The sequence below is a fragment of the Thunnus maccoyii genome, chromosome 10 (assembly GCF_910596095.1).
Source record: "Thunnus maccoyii chromosome 10, fThuMac1.1, whole genome shotgun sequence".
Classification (NCBI taxonomy): domain Eukaryota; kingdom Metazoa; phylum Chordata; class Actinopteri; order Scombriformes; family Scombridae; genus Thunnus; species Thunnus maccoyii.
Window position 1 is genome coordinate 24263008 of NC_056542.1, and position 13511 is coordinate 24276518.

At 39.0% G+C, this 13511-nt stretch overlaps 1 protein-coding gene across 1 annotated transcript; it reads left to right on the forward strand.

Moving 5' to 3' along the window:
* The first annotated feature begins 772 nt into the window (after nt 1-772).
* elovl4a (ELOVL fatty acid elongase 4a) lies at nt 773-7451 on the forward strand. Its single transcript, XM_042423837.1, has 7 exons — nt 773-970; nt 1932-2014; nt 2728-2915; nt 3234-3314; nt 3987-4158; nt 4956-5083; nt 5282-7451. Exons 2-7 carry the CDS (start codon nt 1948-1950, stop codon nt 5606-5608), a joined length of 963 nt encoding a protein of 320 aa, XP_042279771.1. The 5' UTR covers nt 773-970; nt 1932-1947; the 3' UTR covers nt 5609-7451.
* The last annotated feature ends 6060 nt before the right edge of the window (nt 7452-13511 follow it).

The following is a 13511-nucleotide window of genomic DNA, read 5'->3' on the forward strand; positions in this document are numbered from 1 at the left end:
TAATAAATAATACATACCTAAATTCACAGAGAGTCCTGGCTAAGTCATTTAACAGCAGGTCTTTTTCTTCAATAATCCGTTAGCCATTTTAATGACACTTTACTGCATCATGATGTATTAGTCTACCACGTTTTCTTATTGGCTATGTATGTGACAACAGTAGCCTGTTGATTCGTCTGATCTTGTCTTTGCCTCCAATAATCATTTTTACTGTCTGTACACAGATAATCAAAAATATGAGTGAGGGCATAGACTCACACTGTAGGTGACACATTTTACAGTTTCAGTTTGAAGGCAAACACACTGCGTTTCCGGTTTTATTCTGTCTGTCTCTAGTTCACTTGACGAAGCTGATGTAGCCCTGCAGCTGCTGCATCCGCCTTCATTTGTGCGCATGCGCGTAGCATCTCCATCATCCGCGGCAAGTGGCACCAATGGACCGGAGCTGCATCAAGTTAGACAGAGACAGCCAGACGTATACAGGAAACCGAGGGATTTCGCTATCAAATAAAAGCATGGACCTGTGACCAAAATTATGACCAGTTGCTGCCAAATTGTAGCAGTGAATTACGTTTATAAAATGAGCCCTTTGTTGACATTTTTATGGCTCCATATATGGCTTAATTATATTTTCATATTTTTCTCACGGAAAACATGTATTGCTTTTTTTATTTTGAAGGTTTGACCGGAAACTTGCGGCGTATTCTGGCTGCCTTTACGCGGGTGTTGTGCGGGATCAGAGGAGGAATTCATTGAAGCAGACGCGCAGTGGAGGCTAGTATGGTCCCCTGACGAGAAATACATGCCATCGCCGTTAATTCAACGGCCCGTTTATCTCACTCTGGATGCGGAGCAATTCATCCATTTATAGAAAACAAACTCAGTCGATCACGAGGCGGAGTAACGCGCGCTGCATGACCTTGCATTGAATGTCATAATAGACGGATTTTTTTTTTAAACCACCGACACGGTAAGGTAATAAGCATCTTCATCCGTACGGAGCAGGGGGCGAAATGTCGCTTTTATTGAGCCTAGTGTGTGCTGCCTTTGCGCAGCCCTGATTATGATCATATTTATCCTTTATGGATTGTAATCCTGTTGTTTTTTTTACAGGCTGAAACAGCTCAGAGGTTTTGGGAAAAAGTCATATTGATAATAGGACTGTTCATACAGCCTAGGTGAAGGCCGGACTGCATGCCGCAGAATGCAAATTCGCCATTCAAATAATAAAAATCTCATATTGTAAATATAGTAGTATAGGCCACTTAAATGTAAGATATGAATGTAAATGTCTTTTCAAGCAGCGTTGTTTGTTGGTTTATTCTCAGCAGTGTATGCGGATAGCGCGTGGAGGAGTAGTCTATGGCAGATGCTGCAGCAGCGCTTGATCCTCTCCAGGCTGGAGAGGGAGCGAGAGGGGGGCGTCATCTTTTTAGGATCATTAAATCACACTGTGTTACTGAGTGAGAGTGCACCCCGCTACTTACCAGCATATGCGCCAGTCTGGCACTCTATAGGCGATGACCCATTTCAATGTAGAAGTGGGCCACGAGGCAATCCCACCAATAATAAGGGACACCAGGTTGGCTGGTGGTCGTGCTCAAGCCAAAAATCTGCTGACACATGCGCTCTGCCGGCCGGGGCTCCCAGCCTTTGTGCGCAATGAAGCCTATAGCTCATCTGTCATGGCCTCATGGGGCCTCAGACTCATATGGCTGGGATTTCTTTTGTGGCCTCATATAATTTAAATATTAACCCCTTAAAAAAGATTTAAAAACATATTGTTATGCCCCACCTTAGAAAATAACCTTGAATCACAGAGATGATAACGTATCTCTTGGAAGATGGCACCACTCTTGACTCAGCTTTAACTATGAAATGCTGGTTAAAAGTTGAGATTTCCATCCTCACCCTTGTTTCTTTCATTTCAGGTCATCGGCCACAGCCATGGAGATTGTCACACATTTAATAAATGACACCATAGAATTCTACAAATGGACTCTAACTATTGCAGGTAATTATAATAATTGTGTTTTTTTCACGTATAAGAGAGCTCTGTTGGAAAAAAGTGAAGAATGGCCACTTGTTTTGCATGTTTTATTGTGTGTGCATTTGCATACTGTATATATATCTAAAGGTATGCCTCTCTTGCTATGACTCAGTATAGAATGAGTCACTTAAACGATGGTGGCACCCTACGATTTTTTGTAAAGGGATGAGTCAAGGTTGCACCATTGTTGAGGAATGTGTCTGCATGGACATATATTAAAATGAAATATATACTGCAATATATTGTCTCCAAGGGTGTCTTAGTAGTTTGAAGACTTCAATTTCTTCTTTGTCCTGTCTTCCACCTTCAGTTGCACATCATTATCATATCTGGAATCAGTAGGGAAAACAACTAAAGGTTATAGCTTTCATCCTGATTCTCCTGCCTAATCAATTTTCATCAGTTTAGTAGGAATTTGTATTATTATTCGTCTCCTCTTTGGAGAAACTCATTTTACACTTAGACTGAACTACACTCATTCTGAAAGTATCACATGTGCCGTTAAACAAGGTTGTCTGCATCAAATTGACCTCCAGACGGTCACCTCGGGACAAAATCTGGCATCTGTATGCTTACTCAGCACTTATTCCCGTAAACTGACATTGAACTCACACTGTGTCTGTGCAGGTGAACGTTAAGAATAGTTATGTAACACCTTGAGAATATCTGTCCCACAGACAAGCGGGTGGAGAAATGGCCTCTGATGGACAACCCCCTGCCCACGCTGGCCATCAGCACCTCCTACCTGCTGTTCCTCTGGCTGGGGCCCAAATACATGAAGAACAGAGAGCCCTTCCAGCTTCGCAAAACCCTCATTGTCTATAACTTCAGCATGGTCTTCCTCAACTTCTTCATCTTCAAAGAGGTAGATAGAGACTAGTTACCATAGGCGTTCCTCTGTTTGGCTGTATGTGTTAAATAATTGCACAGGGAGAACTGAATCTGTGGAAGTCTTATCCCGGGATAAATCGCTCCTCTACAACCATAACTATCCATCTAGTTGAGTACATTACACGAGTAGTTTTGCCCCCTGGGTTTAGACTAACCTTATTACTGTGTATCCAGCTTTCTGCCTGTACTCCATCTCTCTCCCTTTCTCTGTCACTCTCACTGTGTGTCACTGCCTTTTGTCTGTTTGTATCATTCAAAAGAGACTAAGTAGAGATATTCTTTTGTGTTTTAGCTGTTTATGGCAGCGCGAGCGGCAAGCTACAGTTACATTTGCCAACCGGTGGACTATTCAGACGACCCCAATGAAGTCAGGGTGAGTGTTTGCAGCTGAGGTGGCTTGCAGGAGGTTGTATGTAGATGTTAGAGAGACACACACACTCACTTATGTTTAATTAAAAATGGAACATTTACCACAATGGATTGAACTTTACCAGCCTTATTATGTAATTTAGTTTAACAGTTTCTTACGGCTCATGTGTCCAAGAAACACTTTTCAAAAGAAACCAGACACCCCCTCTTACTTACTAACACAGATAGATCTCTCTCTACTGCACCCAAATGATTAAGAAAGTCCTTGTCAGCCTGCCACGGAAGCGGCACGCTCAGTGGTTTTAGAAATATGATCAGCTTCCATCCATTTGGACCCTGGTTCTGTTATCAGAAAAAGTGTGAGCTGGAAGAAGGATCATGGAGGGTGTTCAGTTTCACCTTCCTTCCTAATTGCTCCATGACGTAGTTACACTTCTGACCCAGAAACCAGGAGGCAGCTGGTCTCAGGTGAACCTGAGGTTAAGATATTATACAGTAGAATAGAAAAGAATGGAAGAGAACATTTTTCCTAAAGGAAGGACATTTAGTTTAATTGAAACATCCTTATTGATATATGAAAAGTCTGTTTTTCAGATTGTCTCTGTTTCTGCTCCCTCACTTCACCTGTGCATGTCTTCTCTCTTCAACTCATTCCACATGTCCTGTTCTGAGACAGGTTGCAGGAGCTCTGTGGTGGTATTTCGTCTCCAAGGGCATCGAGTATCTGGACACTGTGTTTTTCATCCTGAGGAAAAAATTCAACCAGGTTACCTTCCTGCACGTCTACCACCACTGCACCATGTTCACGCTCTGGTGGATTGGCATCAAATGGGTGGCAGGAGGGCAGTGTGAGTAGCTCATGCTACAGTAGATTTCAGTATCATGCTTTATGCCTATAAATCAATCAAAGGTGCTTTAAGATTGCCAAGTAGTGCCCTGCTCAGTTCAACTGGAACTGTGAACTGTGTAGGGAAGAATTGAACAATGGTTCATCAGTTCGCTGGAAGTTGACAAACAAAATTACCCATCAGTCATTGCGCCTTGCTGGTGCACCAAAAATTAATAATGGAGCAAATAATGGAGACAACAACAGGGTGCATTAGACCTGGCATTAATTTCATGCACCATTCGTAATTATCAAGGACAACATAATATGATAATTACATTATAATAATTGGTAAATAATCAACATATAATATTACATAATAATCTGTAAGTAATCTGCATGATGTTAATCTCAAATCACATTTATTCACAAGTTACATACATTTCAGTAGAATAAAGTGTGTAATGGTATCAGTTTTTGTTTCAATATATATTCTATATTTTATTTCAATTATTCCATTTATTTTCAAACTATAAGAACAACAACTTTCAGAGACATAGAACTTGTTTTAGATAAGTAATCCATCATAGAGGACAATTTGCTGATATTATTTTTTGTCAGTCATGTTATCATTGTGTGCTAATGCAGTTGGAAATCAAGACCAGTCACGTAAAGTTTACATGATTTGTATTTAAAAGTATTAAAAAGTACAAAAAGGGATTTCAAGAGAACCAGAGTTGTGTATGTAACAAAGCTGTACTCTACCACATTTACCATGACAAAACTAATATCAGTGGTTTTCATTTTTTTTATTTGCAGCATTCTTTGGTGCACACATGAACGCAGCAATCCATGTCTTGATGTACCTTTATTATGGCCTAGCCTCCTGTGGTCCTAAGATCCAAAAGTACCTGTGGTGGAAGAAGTACTTGACCATCATCCAGATGGTAAAATATCTCTTCACTGTTTGAGTCCTTTAAACAGAAATGTATTCCTCTGACACATTTTGGACAGTTAATCTTACCTCATGTTTTACACACAATCTGTGACTGAAATAATCGAAGAGGTGTGAAACTATTACAGTGCAAAAATGTGAAAAATGTAATTCAATCTAATGTCTTTTTTGTGTGTAATTTTTGTCTCAGATCCAGTTCCACGTCACCATCGGCCACACGGCCTTGTCCCTTTACGTCAACTGTGACTTCCCCCACTGGATGCACTACTCCCTCATCTGCTACGCCATCACCTTCATCGTACTCTTCGGCAACTTCTACTACCAGACCTACCGCCGCCAGCAGCCCAGACGTGACGCCGCCTCCTCCTCCTCCAAAGCAGGCAAAGCCCTCTCTAATGGGACCCTCAATGGCTTCAGCAAGGCCGCTAATGGAGCAGTGGTGATGGGGAGCAAAGAGGAGAAGCCCCAGGAAAACTCCGGGAGGAGAAAGAGGAAAGGAAGAGCTAAAAGAGATTAGAAGAAGATTAAGGAGAGAGGTAAAGGTGAGGTAGGGCCTTGCTTTGGGTTCTAGGTTTATAGTGCTAAAACATGAAAGACTTAATTTGAGGAAGATATAGATGGATGGATGAGTTACAGTGTGATGTGTTTATTTAAGCCATGATCTGAGTTGTTGTAGATACATTATGAGACAGGCCTGTGTTGAGAGAGGATCGTTCTGTCAGTAAGAGGTGTCAAAGGTCACGCCCAAGGCGACCGTTATCACAACTAACCCAAAATACAGTAGTGTCTGGTACGGGATAGATCTTAGTATTCCTTCTCTTTATTGTGGTGCCAGGTACGGTAGATCTTGTTCAAAAAGTGACTTTCAGCGACTAACAACTGAGCCTGTGAAAGAAACAAAGAGTTCACTGAGCCCATTTGGCTTGCTGAGAAAGCTGCATTAAATCTGCCTGAGCTGCTTGAAAAAGATGATGTACCATTATTGTTAGCGACCACTGCTTTACTGAGACAGGAATACACAACATAACACGCACACAAACATCTCTATTTATATTTGAGCTTCTTATTTTTTGTTGTCCACCTTTACAGGTATAAAGCTGATGATAATGTACAGTATCAAGTCATTTTTGTCCTCATCTTATTCAAGCTATTATTGATGTTATGTGACAGAGACTTAAGTTTACAATACATGTGGACGCTTCTGCAGTTATCCACACTTGTGTGAAGATGGAGTTATTTATTCTTATTAATTTCAGGTCATGGACTCAGCTGTCACTCACCGTTTTGCTTTCATTCACTAGCGCAGTTACGTATATTCTACAGAAGGACAATAAATCAATATCCAGCGGTAAGGTGTATGTAGGAATAGAAAAAAAAAACTTCTAATCCTTTGAGACTTGTGATGTAATTGTTCCATCACTGGTTTAAGATGGAATAATCATCCACTGTGGCTCACTGAGGATTAACAATATGTGAACATTTTCTATTTCTGTATGCATTACAGGTTTTGTATATCCCTAATTGTATGTAATGTGATGAAATGTAATGAATATTATCCAGAGAAATTATGGATCCGATGATTATCTCAATGTCTCCCCCCTCTGACAGAGAACTTGTCTAAGATGTTTGCAGATGTTTACCTGTCTTTTTATATCCTCTCTGATGTTGTTGTTTGTCTTACACGCTGGTGAAAATGTCGTGTGCCGAACAAAGAAGCGATGGAGTTTTGGGTTCCTTTTGTGTTTACAGAGAATTCAGAAGTAGCTTACACTTTTATCAAGTTAACTAAACCTATTTTAAGCACCATTTTCTTCCCATATTCAATCAAATATCTTTTAATGTCTAAGTTTTCAGGCTTAATCTGTGTCCTGAACTGGCTTGAATGTAAATTTATCAGGGGAAAAAAATTGGAATTTAAAAATATAAATGAAAAGTTATGATTTATATACAAAAAGAGCTGGTGAACCTCTATAGTGACTGTGTATGTTAAACCACTATGAAGAATAACTTTGCTCTGCCTGTAGAATATAGAGTATAAATCAATGGTTGGCTCTATATCAGCAAATCCAGCTTTATGTCATTCATCAACAAATGCATTTTGATGTTATTTATTGGTTGTTTTTATTCATTTCTTTTGTGTAAATACTGATTTTCATCTAGCTGAGAGTGCTCGTCTGTGTATTTGTGTTCTTTTTGTGTTGTACATATTACATTGTGATATTTTGTACACTGCGCATTTGGGAATGTTCCCAGCTTGTTAGCTTGGACATTTATACGTCCACGTTGCTTCTGTGTTGTTGTTTTTTTTTCTTTTTAAACTATCATAACTTTGAGCTCTCTTCAAATTAAATTAAACTGAATGCCTGTAAAAATATTGGCTTCCTTTTGCTACTTCATTTAAAACGTACCTCATAACATAGTAAATGCCAGGGCTCTTTTATAAATATATAAATTATTTTACACACAGATCAAGATTTGTACATCTATGACTAGGCTGGTTTAGCTATTGTGAACAGACAATATTGGTAACAGACATATGAAGCAGATTTCCAACACTAGGGGGCACTATGGTCACATTACAGTTATTACACTGTACGCACAAAATTTTCTTCACATTCATAATCATCCCCTGTAATTATGGGAATAACTTCTCCTCAAGATAAAGAACATAATCGAGTTTTATATTATAAAAAGAACAAATGGAAAATTCTTACTGGTCATTTAAACAATGACTGCTAATCTATAAAGTTTTATCTTTAATCCTGGGTTATCTGTTTGGTATTGTTCATGGTGCTTTATCAAAACTCATTTCACACTGGCAGCCCCAGGTCGGAGGTTGCCTCAGTTTTAATACAGAGTCCCATACACACACACACACACACACACACACACACACACACACACACCAATGTTTCTCTGATACTGCATTATCTGTAAAATGTGTTGGAGCCCAGAGGTGGAAAGTAACCAAGTGTATTTACTCAAGTAGTATTTTTTGAGATACTTTCACTTTATTTGAGTGTTTCTATTTTCTGCTACTTTATACTTCTACTCAACAACATTTATCTCACAACTGGTGTTACTGGTTACTTCATGTACAAAAATATTATCAATTTATTACATGATGTATAGATTAAATAACCCAATGTACACCCACCAGCCACTTCATTAGGCACACCTGTGCAATCTAATGCAATCCGATACAACAGCTCTGCCATAAATTCTACATCAATGAAAGTTATATATTTTCAGTTTTTGTTGACATCGTCAGAAAGGTGAGAATTCTACTTCATGTTTATTATTGAGATCGTAGTGGGTGGTGGTGGTGTACAGTGGTGCATTATATTGAATGGTGTTCCTACTATTTTGTTTACTCCGTTAACATATGTGAGGAGGGCAAAATATTAGGAATACTTTTCAATATAGTGCACTCCAGTACACGACCACCACTACGACCTCAATAATAATCATAAAGGAGAATTATCACCTTTCTGACAATGTCAGCAAAAACTGAAAATGTATAAGCTTTGTAAATGTAGAATTTATGGCAGAGCTCTTGTATTGGATTGCATTAGATGGTACAAGTGTACCTAATGAAGTGGCCGATGAGTGTAAGCACCAGTAGTTAAAATTTGCTCCACCTTAACTAACATTAACATTAAAACATTGCTTATATGTTCATGCATAAGCAATAACAATATAACACTCTACAAAGGGCCATTCTGCATAATTAATACTTTTTTTATTTCTGATACTTGATACTTACTTTAAGTACATTTTGCAAATGATATTTTGCATGCAGGACTTTTACTTTTATGTGGGTATTTTCATTGTAATATGGAATACTTCTTGTGAATACTACTTCTTGTTGAAGCCAAAATAGACAAATTGAGTTTTATTCCTTGTTGGCTTTACCCACGTGTCCTGCAATCAGTGAAATAGAAATGTGAGTGTAAAATTTCTGTATAATTGTTGCAATGCTCAATAATATAATTTTATCTCCATATTTGTCCAGTTATCAAAACTGCTAATGTAGTGATATCTACATTACATTTCTTAATTAATTTTGTAAGCCCTCTACCGATTCAGTTATTCATTTGTGTAGCAAAAAAGCATCAGAATCTGCAGCAATACAGAGTTGGGTAAGGTGGGGCCATGACATGTCTGCCATGTCTGCCATGTTTTCAGTCAAATGTTGCTTGACTGATGTAACTTAAAAAACAGTGCCAAAGGCAAATCTCTGCCAACCTTTTTACAATAAGAGAAAAACCTTTTAAATATTAATTTATAACACTGCTTCTGTTGAATTCTCCTCCCATTTTGATGACTTTAGACAAAGGTTTCCATGGTAACTGTACACAGCAGCTGTCTGACTCCCCCACCCCCTCATCATCCCAAACCCCTCCCATGCCCACCCACTCTCCCCCCTCCTCCTGCTTCTTCTTGAATCAGCTGGACCCTATGTGGGAAACAGCACCAGTGCAATAAACTATTTAACAGGGTTTTAGTGCTTTTGTGAGTGTGTGTGTGTGTATGTGTAGGTGGATTGGTGAGTGGAGGATATGTGTGTGTGTGTGTGTGTGTGTGTGTGTGTGTGTGTGTGTGTGTGTGTGTGTGTGTGTGTGTGCTTGTGTGTGTGCTTGTGTGTGTGCTTGTGTGTGTGTGTGTGTGTGTGGGTGCGTGTTTGAGTGTGTGTCTGTGTGTGTGTGTTTGTGTGTGTGCTTGGTGCTTGTGTGTGTGTGTGTGGGTGTGTGTGTGTGTGTGTGTGTGTTTGCGCAATAAGTAGAGAGATTGAGAAACACATTTATATGTGTGTGTGTGTGTGTGTGTGTGTGTGTGCAATCCCCCCGCAGAGTTTATGAGTGGGAGGCCTCCACTAGCAGAGTGGTATTACATGGATGATGTTTGTGTTACTCCTCAACCCAGTGCAATCATTTCATAACTTGGTAACAGATAACCATGACCTCATCAGCAACCTTTCCCTTGGATGGTAGCCCCATATCCTTATGACTGTTTCTTCAGTCGCTTCTGGTTGGCAGATATTTTCTTCCGTTGCATGAAAACTTGGTGAATATACAATTCAATACAGTTGATTTTCTGCAGAGATCTCAAAAGCTCCTTTACACTTAAATTCCCAGCAGTGTTATTCAAACAGTAAATCAACACACATTTTTTATAATGTGCACAATATCAGATTTAAACCAAGAAAGAATACCAACCTACTTAGCACCCTTAGTCATAACATAAGTACGTTAAGTCATGTATTGTGTGTTGGCTTTAACTCTTATTGGCCTAATCTCATAAATGTGTGAGTCAATCAAATGCTTTATATTGGTGTTATATTAAAACAAAATGACTTTTCTACACCTTCACACACCACATAATTAGACCACCTGGACTAAATACACAGTATGTGTATTAACTGTGGGTGTAATTTAGTTTGACAATTTGAACATACTGTATGCCTGTATCTGTGCAGCAGAGCTGCCTCCTTCAGTATACTCCCCTGTGGATTTCGCAGCAAGGCAACCATTTTCCTTCCTGTCAGAAACTCAGTTGATATCTGGAGCACAACAACTGAGACTGGAGACAGGCGTGTTTTCATGCCTCGTGAGGGAGACGCATTGGATCAATAAAGCACTAACTTCACAAAGCTTTCTACTGCTTACCAGTCAGGGAAGGTTGCAGAGAAGGCTTAAAGAATTATGATTTTTCATTACCTCATCTGTGGCGTGTGATCATTTTAAGAATGATTATTAATAAGTAATAAAGCAATGAACATTTCTGTATATGACTCCTCTTATGCGAGTATTTCTTCTCCTGCTCTACATTCTTTTACAGAAAAATGGATTTGTTTACACTTCAACTTTGATTGCATTTTAAGGTAATATCCAAACAATTCTGAGTGGAAAATATTAGAAATTATGCTAATGTATCAAACTCTTTGTGGGAAGGATTCATTGATGCAAAAATATATGGCATTTGAAGTGATACAAATGCCAAATGCCACAAGTGGTACATTTCAGTTTAAAAAATTATGAAACTCAGCATGGAAACTACAACATGACGCTGCAGATTGTTCCTGATGATGTGTAACAGCGACAATTTCAGCACCTGGGATCCCTCTCTACACATGGTGTTACTGTGATGATCCAGGGTAGGAGTGTTTGTGAATAATAGAGAAAGTGAGAATGAGAGACTTGTGTGTGTTTGAAATGAATGAGGGTGTTATTTTTAGATGGATGTTCATCAGGGCCCCCCCCCTCTCTCTCTCTCTCTCACTCACAGTCCTTCTCTCATAGCCTGTCCTCATAGCTATAATTCTCACCAGTGCATGGTGTGGGATTAAAGACTGGGAAATGAAAAAGCATTACTACCCAAATAGATGGGCACATATAAAATAATATACTGTATATAACAGATTGTTGTTGAGTGAGCTGGGTCATTATCACCACCTCAACGAGTCATTTAGGCTCACATCAAGTCTTTAACAAGTGAACATTTTTGCTGCTGAGTAGAGATACAGTAAGTCAACTTGTTTCAGGGATAATTCAGAAATTAGTGCTTATATTATACATTATATAGTATTTAGAAAAAAATATAAGATAATATGCACTCCAGTATCAAAATTACATTTTGATACTGAAGTGCACAATTTATATTTCTCACCCAAACTGACCACAACATGTAAAATGTAAGACAATTAAAGATTTCCTTGTAATTAGAGAAAAAATGTCTTCTCTTTCTCTCTTCCTCAGCCAAAAATGACCTTCTATTTTACTTCAGACAAAGCAGAATTAGTCGTCTTGTCTGGCATATGGGAGCCTCCATGATGCAGACATCTGTCACTTTAATGCAAGCAAATGATTGAATAGTCCTGGGGCATAAGGAGAGGATAGCGGGGGAAGTGGTGTGTGCATGTGTGTGCATGTGTGTGTGTGTGTGTCACTGTGAAAGGAACCCCAAACATCTGTTATCCTATTCAGAGAAAGTGGATCATTGTTTTTGGCTAAAGCTGGCTGATTGGCCCTGGTAACATCTTGTCTGATAATTAAACTGTGATTACAATAGAGAGCAGTCTTGTTTCTGAATGGATCAAGATATAGTGTTATAAAAGCCTACAGTGACAGAGGCAAATGGATTGCACAGAGAGGCTAAGAGCTGTGGTTACTGAAGCCTAGACAGAATGCTAAAATCCATGCCGTGAAACTTTTAGAGCAGAGCAAATCCTAGCTTTCAATCCACTTCTATCCCTAGCACTTCCTGCAAACACACTTGTTATTTTATTCAGCTTCACACAGAGATGATGCATGCAGAACCGGTCCACCTCCTTTAAGGTATATTTCAAGCCTGGAACTTCAAATGTGTGTGTGATTTATCTTTCAGGTTATACAAAAGCTACTGGCACAGGGCCAAGAATGAAAAAACCCAAATGAATGGTCAGATGAGTCTGGCCTGCTGCAATATAATTCAATCAAAGTGACGATGCCTTGAGTTTATGAGGAGCACGGGAGAGTCAGGCTTCTTTCCAGACAGAATAGATGCTCCTCAGTAACCATTTCCAGTGGAAAAAACTCTCACAGCAACCTGTTTTCAAACCTAATCCTCTCTAATTTCACATTTCCTGTCCTGAAAGAAACTAATTCTGCAAGAAATTAGTTGGCAGGAGGAATTCCAAATTAAATTTTTTATTTATCCCCTGACATCATTAAGTAAGGGTTAGTCTCCTTTCCCACACTAAATAGTTTGATTAATGATTCCTGGGCATTCGTGTAAGAATATTTTTGGTTGGTCTTGTGAGAGAGAGAAAAATGAGAGATGAGCAGGCAGCAGCCAAGAGACTTTTGTATGGACACTACCCAATCAAATCATTGCCTAATTATAACCACACATAATCAGGTGTACTTGATTTAATATGTCAGATACTTTAAGATGTTCTTACTGTATATTAAGACAGGGATAAGAAGGAAATGTACAGATGGGTCATGCATCATTGTAAAAAACGAATAAAGGTTGACTGGAACGATTGACTGGAAAAAGCAGTCAAACACACTTTCTACATGTGCTGAAAATCTTAAATTCTCGACCAGATGCTGCACTCGTCCTTGTTCAGTGACAGCTGTTGTGTCCCATCAGACAATGAGTCAGTCATAATGTCTGTCTGGATAAAGGGCATTGCTGTACCATGTGAAAAGAATTGCTTGGTAAAAAAGAGATTTTCTACACGTATTCCAGCAATGTGCAGCTGAATCAGGTGCTTCTCATGACAAAGACAGCAAACTTCAGAAGAAAAAAAGGCCTGGAGCATTGATTTGCAGCCTTTAATGGTGCAAACAGATCAATGTTTTGACACCACTGTGTCTTCATCTGAGTCAAAATGTATGCAAATACAATTGAATTTCCTATTATAATTTTTTTGG

Excerpts from the sequence above, each read along its gene's own strand:
- elovl4a (XM_042423837.1), top strand. The coding sequence starts at position 1,948 with ATGGAGATTGTCACACATTTAATAAATGACACCATAGAATTCTACAAA. Across the intron at positions 2,015-2,727 it reads ATGGACTCTAACTATTGCAG|ACAAGCGGGTGGAGAAATGG; the intron begins GTAATTATAATA and ends TCTGTCCCACAG. Across the intron at positions 3,315-3,986 it reads ACGACCCCAATGAAGTCAGG|GTTGCAGGAGCTCTGTGGTG; the intron begins GTGAGTGTTTGC and ends GTTCTGAGACAG.